Source organism: Scyliorhinus canicula, chromosome 5 (assembly GCF_902713615.1).
Source record: "Scyliorhinus canicula chromosome 5, sScyCan1.1, whole genome shotgun sequence".
NCBI classification, from domain to species: Eukaryota; Metazoa; Chordata; class Chondrichthyes; order Carcharhiniformes; family Scyliorhinidae; genus Scyliorhinus; species Scyliorhinus canicula.
Window position 1 is genome coordinate 146,550,448 of NC_052150.1, and position 15,086 is coordinate 146,565,533.

At 44.2% G+C, this 15,086-nt stretch overlaps 1 protein-coding gene across 3 annotated transcripts in view; it reads left to right on the plus strand.

The window, feature by feature from the left end:
• Positions 1–15,086, plus strand: part of tpk1 (thiamin pyrophosphokinase 1) — a 417,730-nt gene that overhangs the window by 192,478 nt on the left and 210,166 nt on the right. For all 3 annotated transcript variants that reach the window (XM_038797789.1, XM_038797787.1, XM_038797788.1), the window contains one exon: positions 2,971–3,117. In XM_038797789.1, coding sequence (XP_038653717.1) covers positions 2,971–3,117 — 147 coding nt within the window. The remainder of the gene's footprint in view (positions 1–2,970; positions 3,118–15,086) is intronic.

Below are 15,086 nucleotides of genomic sequence, written 5' to 3' on the forward strand. Positions count from 1 at the left end.
AACATTGGAATTTCATCTTCTAGACCCCTAATATTTCTCTTTGGTGAGGCAACCTTGGTATCCTCTGTTTGAAGTATGGCCGCTCTCTGTTCTTTAGCAGTGATTGATTCTGTTTCCAATCAGAATTTTGATTGTTTAATGTTTCAAGCTTGGTTTGTAAGGCAAGGAGTTCAGATTCCTTCTTCGACAAATCCTGTTTTAACTAATCAAACTTATTTTTTGTGAACTTTGAATAACTTTTGTAGTAGATGATACAGGGTGCCCTACATGAACGCCATGGATTACATCCTTGATGTGTTTCACTTTGACTTGTAGTTTTCTTACTTGTCATCAAATTTGATCGCCCCCGTTACAATGGGATGTCCTTGGCTCTCCATCCATTCTATGACATTCTGTTGTTGGGTTCTGCTTATGCTTTTTCTCTGGCTCTGACTTTAGTTCCCCTTCTGCTAGCTGGTGTATGTTGTACTGTTTCTTACTGACCTTGATAGATTTCCTTGCCACTCCCTTTGGCATAGTGACCTTGATATAGCTGCGGTGCTTCTCGTTTAGACCAGGGTCACAAACTTTTCACTAATTTCCTACTCGCTTCAGTTTTCAGGTAAGTTTACCCAACTCTATTCTCTTCACTCTTGGCTGTCCTTGCCCTTGTTCAACTTAAACGGAGACCCACAGGTTGGTCGTGTCCACGTAATCGATTTTATTCCCGTCGACAATGTGGTAGTCTGGCAGCGACGAGGAGGAGGCTCTTAATGCGAACAAACAGAATTTATTGAGAAAAACAAACAAAGATTTAGACGCCTCTGGCCTCGCTGCCTTGGAGTAGCACAGAGCTGCTTCTCCAACCGTTACATCTTTACGACATATACTGCCCGGGAGAGGACTCTGCCCTCTGGAGTGATCACCCGCTCTCGGTCCCCATTGGTCCCCAGAGCCAAGTGACCCTTCTCTGCTGTGCTGTCTTAAAGAGACAGACAGGCACTTCAATCTACCTCAGTCAGAATGCAATTTGCTTTCCTAATTGCTTCTCATACATGCTGACTTTCTGTCAATATTCTGTCAAAAATATTCTGCTTTCCTATTCATATTTTTATGTGAATAACTTTTCACTTACCAAATTATCTATCACCTTGTATTATCTTAACTTGCATGTATCTCTTTGCAGTTATAATATAGAATAGACATTATGGGTTTTATACTATCACTTAACTGCTAAAAAATCAACACCGAGGAAAATAGAAATATTGTGAATATGATTTCTTCTGAAGAAATGGCACAATTCATTGAAAAATATAAACATGTGAAATTGATGACCAGGAGAAGACCAGGTCCTGCCTCGCATCATAATAACCAGAGCATTGTGATTACATACTTCCAGGGCAACACGGTGGTGCAGTGGTTAGCACTACAGCCTCACGGCGCTGAGGTCCCAGGTTCAATCCTGGCCCTGGGTCACTATCCTACTGGAGTTTGCACATTCTCCCCATGTCTGCGTGGGGTTTGCCCCCACAACCAAAAGATGTGCAGGTTAGGTAGATTGGCCACGCTAAATTGACCCTTAATTGGAAAAATGAATTGGGTGCTTTAAATTTTTTTTAAAAATATTACGGGCACGATTCTCCGCTGCCCACGACGGGTCACAGAATAGCGGGAGGGCCTTCCCGACATTTTTCCCGACCTCCCGCTATTCTCCCCCCCCCCCCCCCCCCCCCCCCCCACGGCCGCCCCACGACACGAATCGCTGCTCGCCATTTTTTACGGCGAACAGCGATTCTCCCCAGGCCGATGGGCCGAGTTCCCAGTCCTTTACGGCCATTTTCGCGAACGCAAACACACCTGCTCTCACCATTCGTGAAAAAGGCCGCCAAGTGCCGTCCCGGACAACCATGGCACCGATTGGCACGGCCGCACCACGGCCGTGCCAAGGGTGGCATGGGCCTGCGATCGGTGGGCACCGATCACGGGCAGCGGGTCCGATACCCGCGCACTCTTTGTTCCTCCGCCGCCCCGCAGGAACAGTCCGCGGGGCGGCTGAGGGGCATGACGGCCCACGCATGCGCGGGTTTGACGCATATGCGTGATGATGTCATCCGCGCATGCGCGGGTTGGAGCCGTCAACCCGCGCATGCGTGGGCCGTCATGCCCCTCAGCCGCTTGGCGCACGGGCTTGATGCCGTGCTTCACGGGGCCGCGCTGCTAGCCCCGACCGGGGGGGGGGGAGAATCGGGTCCCGGGAGGGGGCACGGAGGCTGCCGTGAAACACAGCCAGTTTCACGGCAGACTTTACGACTCTCCGCATTTGCGGAGAATCGCGCCCTACGTACTTCCAATTTCACCCTTTCCTTCCCACATCAAGATGCTACCAATTTATCTCCTGAGGATGCAAAAAAACAGGAAGAATACCTTTAGGGGAAAAAGTACTTTGGAAAATTCCTCTCACGTTCATGTACTGAGGCCAATTTGTCCTGTATTTCAGAACTAGAATTCACCTCTTTTATTAACTAAGAATAATCAGACCATTATTGATATGTGTACATGATTAGTCAATGAGAGTTTTACTATGTAAGTTGCATTGTGGTTTCATCAAATTTCTGCTGAGGAATGACAATTTCTTCACAAAGTAGAAACCACATTATGTTCAAAGCTTCAGAAACCTCCAGACTGATTTATCTCAAAGGAATAATTATTGCTACTATAATCGTTTAAAATGTTAGATCATGGAATTACCTCAGTCAATCAAGGTCTGCCCAGTAGGCTAGAGTTAGGGCTTTTGAAATCACAAAGAACCTGTGATTTGAATCTAATTGCTTCGAACATTCACCATTCAGAACAATAAGCTACTGACTCTGGTGTCAGAAATTTAAATCTTGACAATTTTTGAAATGAATGTTTCTTTATGTTCTGTGGCGAAGATGAAAAGAACAAAAGGATGATTAAATATTAATGGAAGTGCTGTCATTTGTATGCTAGGTCGATGATGTTATTATACTTGGTGGGCTTGGTGGACGCTTAGACCAGATCATGGCCAGTGTGGAGACACTCTTCCATGCCACAAAGATGACTAAGCTACCAGTTATCATCATTCAGGACACATCCCTGGCCTACTTACTCCAGCCTGTAAGTCATTGACAACTGCAATAAATTGTTCTTGCAAAGAAGGTGATTGACGCAAATCTTTTAATAAATTATTTTTTCCAGGAATTCATCATTCCAGTATTGTTGATTGATTGACAAATTTTGTATATCACAATAAATTGGACTTTAGACACATACCTTTAAGTGATATGATCTCTCTCTGATATAGGAATGCCCACAGCATGTTTATTTAGTGTTGGCAATTCTGGACAAGGTGAAAATAGATAAGTCCCCGGGGCCTGATGGGATTTATCCTAGGATTCTCTGGGAAGCCAGGGAAGAGATTGCTGAGCCTTTGGCTTTGATTTTTATGTCATCATTGGCTACAGGAATAGTGCCAGAGGACTGGAGGATAGCAAATGTGGTCCCTTTGTTCAAGAAGGGGAGTAGAGATAACCCCGGTAACTATAGGCCGGTGAGCCTCACGTCTGTTGTGGGTAAAGTCTTGGAGAGGATTATAATAGATACGATTTATAATCATCTAGATAGGAATAATATGATTAGGGATAGTCAGCATGGTTTTGTGAAGGGTAGGTCATGCCTCACAAACCTTATCGAGTTCTTTGAGAAGGTGACTGAACAGGTAGACGAGGGTAGAGCAGTTGATGTGGTGTATATGGATTTCAGTAAAGCGTTTGATAAGGTTCCCCACGGTCGGCTATTGCAGAAAATATGAAGGATGGGGATTGAGGGTGATTTAGAGATGTGGATCAGAAATTGGCTAGTTGAAAGAAGACAGAGGGTGGTGGTTGATGGGAAATGTTCAGAATGGAGTTCAGTTACGAGTGGCGTACCACAAGGATCTGTTCTGGGGCCGTTGCTGTTTGTCATTTTTATAAATGACCTAGAGGAGGGCACAGAAGGTTGGGTGAGTAAATTTGCAGACGACACTAAAGTCGGTGGAGTTGTAGACAGTGTGGAAGGATGTTGCAGGTTACAGAGGGACATAGATAAGCTGCAGACCTGGGCCGAGAGGTGGCAAATGGAGTTTAATGTGGAGAAGTGTGAGGTGATTCACTTTGGAAAGAATAACAGGAATGCGGAATATTTGGCTAATGGAAAAATTATTAGCAGTGTGGATGAGCAGAGGGATCTCGGTGTCCATGTACACAGATCCCTGAAAGTTGCCACCCAGGTTGATAGGGTTGTGAAGAAGGCCTATGGTGTGTTGGCCTTTATTGGTAGAGGGATTGAGTTCCGGAGCCATGAGGTCATGTTGCAGCTGTACAAAACTCTGGTACGGCCGCATTTGGAGTATTGCGTACAGTTCTGGTCGCCTCATTATAGGAAGGACGTGGAAGCTTTGGAACGGGTGCAGAGGAGATTTACCAGGATGGTGCCTGGTATGGAGGGAAAATCTTATGAGGAAAGGCTGATGGACTTGAGGTTGTTTTCGTTAGAGAGAAGAAGGTTAAGAGGTGACTTAATAGAGGCATACAAGATGATCAGAGGGTTAGATAGGGTGGATAGCGAGAGCCTTCTCCCGCGGATGGAGGTGGCTAGCACGAGGGGACATAGCCTTAAATTGAGGGGTAATAGATATAGGACAGACGTCAGAGGTAGGTTTTTTACGCAAAGAGTGGTGAGGCCGTGGAATGCCCTACCTGCAACAGTAGTGAACTCGCCAACATTGAGGGCATTTAAAAGTTTATTGGATAAGCATATGGATGATAATGGCATAGTGTAGGTTAGATGGCCTTTAGTTTTTGACTTCCCATGTCGGTGCAACATCGTGGGCCGAAGGGCCTGTACTGCGCTGTATCGTTCTATGTTCTATGTTAAGGAAAACTTATACCGTGCAAATATGATTCAACAGCCGTCAGCCAACCAATATATTATCAGGAAAATGGAATCGCTGATGCTAGTCGGAGCATCAAGGGATGATGAGCGGGAAACAGGAGTTGTATTCAAAAGACTTATAGCTATTTAATGGAAAAACGGGGCAAAAAACTCTACTGACAGTAAATGGGAACTCTTAGTATTGATTTTTACAACCCAAAACAACCCTAAGATTTAGGGGTTCCCTTGCTGAAGAGAAAATCAAGCTATATAAACAGCAGACTGTGACTGATAGGGAGCCCATTAGCTGGGATTTAGGAGAGGTTGAGAAGGAGATCTTGTCGGCACTGGTCCAGTACAACAGGTATGATGACCTGCTCGCTTTGTGGTCAAGGAGAAAGAGTCCTGTGAGGATAACCGCAATGCAGAACAAGGCTCAGAAGGTTGTCTGGAAGAGGAATCAGTGGGTGGGGAAGAGCTGAAAATGAATGAGGTAGCAGAATGGGGTTTAATTTGGGAGGTGCATAGCATCCTCTGCGACCAAGAATGAAAATCTCTAAGGGTGTTAGGGAAGGGATATGTTATGGTGCTGGAGAAGAATTTAGAAAGGGAGGAGCGAAATGCAGTTCCCATAGTCATAGAATCATGGAATTCACGGCACCAAGGTCCCAGTTTCGATCCCGGCCCTGGATCACTATCTGTGTGGAGTTTGCACATTCTCCCCGTGTTTGCGTGGGTTTCGCCCTCACAACCGAAAGATGTACAAGGAAGGTAAATTGGCCACACTAAATTGCCCCTTAATTGGAAAAAATTAATTGGGTACTCTAAATTTATAACAAAAAAAGAAATCATAGAATTTACAGTGCAGAAGGAGGCCATTCGGCCCATCATGTCTGCACCGGCTCTTGGAAAAAGCACCTTAGTCAAGCCCACGCCTCCACCCTGTAACCCAACTTAACCTTTTGGACACTAAGGGGCAATTTAGCATGGCCAATCCACCTAAACTGCACAGCTTTGGACTGTGGGAGGAAACCGGAGCACCCGAAGGAAACCCACGCACACACGGGGAGAAAGTGCAAACTCCACACAGACAGTCTATAAGCAACATGCACAGGTACAGGGAAGTGATTTTTGTTAACCTCATTTACAGAATGTGGGCATTGCTGGTTAGGCCAGCATTTATTACCCATTCCTTGTTGCCAAGTAGGCGGTGGTCCTCCGTTTGGTGGTGGAGGTCTTGCAAGTTATTCCCCTTGTAAACTCAAATTACCGACAGCCTCGTAGTTTCCCTCCAACACCCCTTCTTAAATTCCCAGCCCTTTCTGTCTAATCTAACATTATTTATTTAATTAGTCAAATAGTTAAAAATTTACAGAGATCAAGTAATAGAAAGTTGCACTGTCTTAGCTTGGTGACAAGGAAGGAAACTCAGGAACCACGTTAGACTGAGAAAAGTAGAAAACCGGTCCCCTCTTTGCCCCTCTATTTCTGATTCCCATCTGAATCAAATTCCCAATTTCATACTCTCTCTTAGATTTGGATTAGATTTAGATTTATTGTCATGTGTACAGAGGTACAGTGAGAAGTGTTGTCTATGTCTAACTCGGTGTTGTCTCCTATTCCACATGCCCTTTTATATATGTGGGTTTAAAATCTGTCTGCTTTTAGGGCAGCATGGTGATGCAGTGGTTAGCTCTGCTGCTTCATGGCGCCGAGGACACGGGTTTGATCCCGGCGCCAGGTCACTGTCCGTGTGGAGTTTGCACATTCTCCCCGGATCTGCTGGGTCTCGCCCCCACAACCCAACAAGATGTGAAGCATAGGTGAATTGTTCATGTTAAATTGCTGCTTAGTTGGAAAATAGAATTGGAGTACTCTAAATTTATCAAAAAAATAAATAAAACCTGTCTGCTTTTATAGAACCTCGAATGATTCACGATCTAGCTCAGCTTTCTGCTAAAGTAGTTAACACCTATTGAGGTGATTGATCGAGAACTGCCACTCAGGGCAGTTCCCTGTTTAACTCGAGTGTTCAGCTAACAAATGTTTGAAAGTAAGAATCTAACTCTTAATTTGAACTTAAAGTTAACAAAAAGTTACCAGGAATTCACACCCGAACCAAATTCACAACTTCTCACTCAAACTATGTCTCACCCAGATATAGTCTTGTGCATCGGCACCCCTTTCTATTCTGTTATTCTTAAGGATATTTGTATGGCTTCTGTATTAAGTGTGTTAACTGCATTGAATGCTGCAATGCTGAGGTGACGTTGGTGAATTTATACAAATGTATTGGTCTGCAGTCTTGATCATAATAGAGGGTAAACAGAGAGAAAACCAATCTTTCTACAGATTTGAAGTTTAATAATTCCACTCATTTGAAGTTGGCTCAGAAGCATTTGCATTTCACTATAGATCATATAAAGTACCATAATTACCTGATTTCTTGTCACAAAAAATGATCAGCCTTCTTTGTCATCGGGCACTAATTTTCAGACTGTTTTGTTTTCAGCTGCTCTTATACCTCTGAAGAATCTCTGGAGAGGATGCAGAGTAGATTTAAAAGGATAATACCAGGACTGTATGGTTATACTTACCAAGAAAGGATTGATCGGCTAGGTGTCTTTTTTTATTAAAAAAAGATTGAGGGCGAACCTCATAACGGTCTTTAACATGTTTGCTAGAGTGAATGAAGACCGTATGTTTTCTCTTTTTTTATTCTTTTGTGGGATGTGGGTATCATTGGCAAGGCCAATCGCTAATGTTGTTGCCCATCACTAATTGTCCTTGAGAATGCGGCAGTCTTAATGAACCCCAGGAGTCCATTAGGTGTGGATACATACACTGCTGTTTGGGAGAGAATTCCAGTATTTTGACCCGGTGATGGTGCAGGAACGATGTTATTATTCCAAATAAAGATGATATGTGGCTTGTGGAGTAATGTGCAGTTGGTGGTGTTCCCATGTATTTGATGTTCTTGAGTTCCAGGTGGTACAGTTTGTGGGTTTGGAAGGTACTGTTGAAGGAGCCTTGTTCTTGCAGTGCATCTTGTAGATGTTACACACTGTTGCCACTGTGCAATAGTGGTGAAGGAAGCAAATACTCAAGATGATGGATGGGGTGCCAATCAAATGGGCTGCTTTGTCCTTTGTGGTGTTGAGTTTCAATATTATTGGAGCTGCACTCATCCAGGCAAGTGGAAAGTATTCCTGGCTTGTGCCTTGTAGGTGATGGACAGGCTTTGGGGAGTAAGGAGGTGAGTTACTCCCCGCAGGAGTCCCAGCTTCTGACCTGCTCTTGTAGTCGCAGTATTTATATAGCTGGTCCAATTCAGTTTCTGGTCAATGGTAAGCCCCAGGATGTTGTTAGTCTTGTTGGGAAGTGCTTAACTAAGAGGTCTTCAATATAAGATCGTCAGCAAGAAATAAAATAGAGAATTCAGACGAAGCTGTTTGACCCAATAAATGATAAGAATGTGGAACTTGCTGCCACAGGGAGTGGTTGAAGTAATGTAGTTTGGATGCATTTAAAGGGAAACTAATCAAAGATATAAGGGAGAAAGGCAGAGATGATTATGAAGATAGATTTAGATGATAAGAGATAGGAGAATAGGCGGGTGGAACATAAACACTGGCATGGACTGGTTGGCTAGAATGGCCTTTTCTATGCCGATATCCAGTATTATTAGCGTGTGCAGGAATTACCAAGCCAGGCAATAGCTTCTGTAACGGCTAAATGGAGTTCTCTCAGCTCTCTGCTGAATTTTGCCAGGGGGCAGTCTTCAGTAATATGAGTCATCGATTGGGGTGTACCACAGCCACAGTCTGGGTTCCCTGCAACATAGTACTGTTAACATAGAACATACAGTGCAGAAGGAGGCCATTCAGCCCATCGAGTCTGCACCAATCCACTTAAGCCCTCACTTCCACCCTATCCCTGTAACCCAATAACCCCTCCTAACCTTTTTGGTCAATAAAGGCAATTTATCATGGCCAATCCACCTAACCTGCACATCTTTGGACTGTGGGAGGAAACCGGAGCACCCGGAGGAAATCCACGCAACACTCCACTTCTACTTCCGAGGTGTGGAAACGGTTGTGAGTGCCCATTGTTGGCATGGCAAGTTGAAGCTGGGTCGGCGAGCTGTGGGATCTGTGATCAGGAAATGGATTTTAATGGTGCGTGTTGATTCCATTGCTGCTGTCTTAGAGTCTGTGCTGTTATTCCTTGTCATGCTGGTCTTACCCGTACAGGTTGGTGTGATGGGGGGGCGAGCAGCAGGTGGATTGGTAAGGTCCTTGTGTAGCGGCAGGCTTGGGTTGATGTAAACCGTCTCCATAAGCTTTCTTGTTGCAATCTCCCTCCTTGTATGAGGGAATGGGACGTTGCTTAGGACTGGAAGCCAGGGGAGGGGAATTGATCAGAGGGTACCTGAGATCATATACATTATTTTGTTGAGATGGGTATTTACAAGACTAGTATGGGATGAGTTGAACCATATTGGTGTGCTGTACTCTGCAGTCAAGTAAACAATAGCAAGAGCTCAGACCCTGAAGGTTTGAGCAACTGTACTCGTTAAAAAGCCAGCAAGTTTGTTGAGGAAATTGTTTTGTGTTTTGATCATGGCTGCTGTCTTGCTCAGACGTTTTTTGTATGTCAGTATTCGATCACCATAAATAGGATGCTGTTAATAATTTAGCCTCTTGTCAATCAAGGAGATATTGGGTTCTTTCTTGGCACTGACATTGTGGACGTGGAACATACATGAGACTGTTCTGGGCTGAAGGCACCAGGTCTTACAGTAATTGGCCAGCTTTGCAGCATCGTTCTTCAGTGTTGCCTGTAGTTTATAAACTGTCCCAACCTGAGAGGAACAGCAAATATCACCAACATTGGTAATCTTCTGAGACAGGATTGGAGGCAGATCATTGATATAGATATTATATCCCCCCTGGGAAACCTGTTGGACTATTTCCCCTAGGTGCTTGTCCCATTACCCATGTGCATCCCAAACCATGTTCTTGGAGCATAGTTTTTTTTTATTCCTTTGCGGGATGTGGGCATCGCTGGTTAGGCCAGCATTTATTACCCAATCCTTGTTGCCCTACAGAAGGTGGTGTTGAATTACCTTCTTGAACTGCTGCAGTTCTTGAGGCGTAGGTACACTCACTGTGCTGTTAGCGAGGGAATTCCAGGATGTTGCCCCAGCGACAGTGAAGGAACGGCGATATATTTCCAGGTCAGAGTGGTGAGTGACTTGGGGGGGAACCTCCAGGTGGTGGGTTTCCTAGATATCTGCTGCTCTTGTCCTTCAAGTGGGTTTGAAAGTGTTGTCTTCAGAACCTTGGTGAGTGCAGTGCATCTTGTAGATGGTACACATGGCTGCCACTGTTCGTCGGTGGTGGAGGGTTTGAATGTTTGTGGCTGGGGGAGCAATCAAGCGGGCTGCTTTCCCTGGATGGTGTTGAGCTTCTTGAGTGTTGTTGGAGCTGCACTCATCAATGCAAGTGGAGAGTATTCCATTACATTCTGGACTTGTGCATTGTAGATGGTGAACAGGCTTTGGGGGTTCAGGAGGTGAGTTCATCGCTGTCGGATTCCTAGTCTTTGACCTGCCTTGTTAGCCACTGAAATAATGTGTCTAGTCTAGTTCAGATCAATGGTAATTCTCAGGATGTTGATTATGGGGGATTCAGCGATGGTAATCCCATTGAATATCAAGGGGCGGTGGTAAGATCCTCTCTTGTACAAGATGGTCATTGCCTGGCACTTGTGTGGCATGAATGTGACTTGCCACTTGTTAGCCCAAGCCTGGATATTGCCCAGGTCTTGCAGCATTTGGACATGGACTGCTTTGTTATCTGAGGAGTCACGAATGGTGCTGAACATTGTGCAGTCATCCACAAATATCCCCACTACTGACCTTATGATGAAAGGGAGGTCAGCGATGAAGCAGCTGAAGATGATTGGACTAGGACACTACCCTGAGGAAATCCTGCAATGATGTTCTGGTGTTGAGATGATTGACCTCCAACCACCACATCCAATGGCATTAGTGGTCCATAGAGGGAGGACTCTTGCGATTTTGACAAAGAAACCAGTGTACCAAACCATGTTGCATGCTGCAGTGTGATCCAGAAAGACGGCGCTTGCTTTGAGGTTATCTTTAAAGCCATTTTCAATGAAGGTGGTTAAGCCAAGGACCTGGTCGCATGTGCTTTGTCATCACTGAAAGCCATTTTGTTCAGTTTTCAAGATTTCCACCACCTCTGGGTCTAATTGCAGTAAAATGAGACTCTCTAAGACACTGCAGCACACAAAGAACAGTGGTATTGGTCAGTAGCTTGAAGGTTGGTTTGGGTCTTCGCCCGGTTTTGGGAGGCTGATGACTTTGGATTTGTGCCAAGGTTCAGGATGTCTTCCTTCACAGGTAACACTTGAGGGGAATTGAACCAACCAGAAGCGGGCACCTGGACCCAAGTGTTTGAGGAACTAGGGAAGAATGTTGTCATAGCCGGCAATAGTGCCCAGCTTGATTTTTTTTGTAGCACATTTTCTTTCTCCACTGAAGTGAAGGTTTCAGGACATGATCTGAATTTGTAATACTTTCCAAAGGCTCTCCACTCCATCTTTATTTGCGTTTTTTAGTCCTTTCTCTAGGGACGCCTTTCCCATGTGGAGGAGATGGGGCGGTACTTTGTTGGCATTTACAGATGGTCGACTTGGTGTTAGTGGTTGCTGAGCTGCTCCAAGGTGGAATAGGAGCCTCCAGCATTTCTGGCTGGAACGGGTGAAACAGATATCTTCCTATGTAGCTCGGCAGGTAGAGTCCAAGGACTCCAACAAGTGATCAGCTGCATCTAAGTCACCACTTCCTCTTAATGTTGAAGGAAAGAAGCACATTCTTCATCGAGGCAGTGGGTGTACACTGGGTGATACCCCCGTGGGATGGATTTGGTCGCCACTTTGCAGAAGACTTTGCAGAAGCAATATGCCTGCTCTATGGTATACGGCATGGTATATGGTATTATTACCACACCTTGTACCAATGCTTCACGGTGTTTCTCCCAGTTGGCTTTACGGAGGTTCCACCTCTGCTTCTTTGAGCTGGTGGTGATAGGTAGTTGAAGGCTGATGTGGGCCAGAGTTGGTTTGTACTGGCTGTATGGTATGCTGTGCAATCCTATGTAGTACTTTAGAAATTTTGACTTTGAATATTAGTACAACAAACTGGCTGTTTCAGCGACAGTCTTATCCACAGATAGTCCGTTTTTGGTGAGCTTTGGAATGTAGAAAATGTAATTTGCATTTGTACTGGGAACTAGAAGAGAGCTGTCTAATTATAGGCTTGTAAGCTTATAATTACTTGTTGAAAATTAATTGAAACAATGTTGAAAGACAGCATTAGGAATCACTTTGAAGGACATGGTTAATAGAGGACAGGCACACATGGTTTGACAAACAAAATTTGATACTGTGACACCAAACTATGTTGGAGTCACTAACACTGTAACATGTAATGTTTGAAAACCCTATCACCCCGCCTTCTGTAGCTGTGTATTATTAACAATATTATAGTAGATTTTCTATTGAGGTGATGTGAAATAGGACCTTGAAATGCATTTTGAAATAGGATGTTGTAACTCACTTTGCTTTAGCATACCAACTTATCACATGTAGGGGATTTGATATAAAATTAATTTGGATTTTGTTTTTGTTTGTTCCTTGTTAGGCCCTCATGCAAGGCTCAGTAATGCTCAATAAATATTTTACTGGTAATTACCAAGCTAGATAGGAAATATCCATCAGCATTCCTCCCATTATGCTTGCGTGCACATTTTGTCCACGATCATCTTAGGTCTGTAGCCACAGCTTTTCACTATCTTAAAGGGACGAGTTATTGGAGAGCCAAAAATCTTTGCATTTGACTGCAATCTATGATTCTATGATTCATTTGTACCATTTCCTTAATAGATCGGTGTGCCTGCCAACGAAAAGACAAATGTGACGTAGAAAAGGCATTTTAAAATCTTTGTTGTGTAGCCTGGGTAAAATCTGTGTCAAATTGAAGGGTCTTCTCTTTAAACTTGGTTTCTTGTGAAAATTGCCTGAAGGGCACTGTCAGTATTGTGCTGAGGCTTCTGCTCATTTATGTATAGCAGTTCGCTGCATAGTACTTAGAAATAATTGACAACGTGGAAGCTTAACTGAACATGGGACATACGCTATTCATTAAATTATTAAATCCACAAGCATGCTGAAACAGAATACATAGTTGGAATGAGAAAAACATCAATGTTGCTAAACTTACTGGATTTTGAATTACCCGATAGAATTCTTTTTTTTAACAAATTTAGAGTACTCAATTCATTCTTTCCAATTAAGGGGCAATTTAGCGTGGTCAATCCACCTAGCCTGCACATCTTTGGACTGTGGGGGAAAAACCCACGCAAACACGGGGAGAATGTGCAAACTCCACACGGACAGTGACCCAGAGCCGGGATCGAACCTGGGACCTCGCCGCCGTGAGGCAGCAGGGCTAACCCACTGTGCCACCATGCTGCCCTACCTGATACATTTCTGCCGTTGAATCAGTGAAAAGACCCTCGTGTTTGAGAAGAATATGCTTTCATTTTTGGTATTAATGGAAGCTGTTTGTTTTCTCCCCAAGTTCCCCTGCCTGCTGAAGCGGTTGTTTTTGTTGCTGGGAAGCATTTCCAAGATAGTTGATTCCCTTTGATACCTTCATAGAATTTACAGTGCAGAAGGAGGCCATTTGACCCATCAATTCTGCACCGGCTCTTGGAAAGAGCACCCTACCCAAGATCAACACATCCACCCTATCCCCATAACCCAGTAACCCCACCCAACACTAAGGGCAATTTTGGACACAGAGGGCAATTTATCATGGCCAATCCACCTAACCTGCACATCTTTGGACTGTGGGAGGAAACCGGAGCACCCGGAGGAAACCCACGCACACACGGGGAGGATGTGCAGACTCCGCACAGACAGTGACCCAAGCCGGAATCGAACCTGGGACCCTGGAGCTGTGAAGCAATTCTGCTATCCACAATGCTACCATGCTGCCCATCTGACTTAAGTGATCATTCTTCATGTGTTAACTGAGGCAGTAAGTACCAGCAGACTGTTTGACTACAAATATGACATCCAGGTCTGATCCTCTTCTCCCCAAATTTGTGGTAATGGTTACTGGACAACAATCGGGAGTATGGTCCTGCTGAGTTTTCTCCCTCTCCCCAAAACTTGAGCTGATAAAACTGCACCCCACCAGTTGCTCTAGCTGAGACCACCTGACTTAACACAGTCGAGGAATTGAACCTGGGGCCTTCAATTTGGATGACTGACTACTAATTTGGACAGTGGCATTACCAGTAGGTCATTGGTTCACTACTTGACTTCTGTCTAAAAAGCAGTACAGGGAAAAGTAGATAATTTTCTATTCGCCACAAAATTTTTAATGTTAGTAAAAGCTTTTAAATTTAAACAAGAAAATTATTTTTCTCAAGTTTTTGTCCTCTTTCTCTTAGAAGGTGTTGATTCATGCTGTGTACAGTTCCATGGGTGCCAACAGTCCACAAAACATCAACTAAGTGATCATTCATCATGTATGAGCCTTAACAGCAAATGCCGGTATGGCTATAGCAACTGTTTTTTGCCAAAACATGACTTCCACCGCATTAATACACGCTTTCCAGAATAGGTTACCAGATTGTGGCGACTGCAAAAATAACATATGAAATTGAAGGCAAAGAAAATTGTTGCTGAGCCTAAGCAACAACTTTACCTTGAGGTGATGCTTCTTATTCTTTGGTTTGGAGCCCGCTTCCTTTTGGCTAGACAGTAGGGTGTGGAATTATTATATGCATCATAACAGTAGCATAAAATCTGCAGGCATAGACCACCAACCCTTCAAACCTGCTCTGCCATTAACCTAATTCCACCTTCCCACACTATCCCCCTATCTCATGAATCTCTTCGCATTCAAAATCTTCCAATCTCTTTCTTGAATATACTGCACAACCGAATATGCAGATTCCTGTGGGGTAGAGAATATCAATTCACTGCCCTTTGAGTCAAAATTATTCTCTTCATCGAGTCCTAAATGGCCGCCCATCATATTCTGAAACTGTGATCCGATTCTCCAGTCT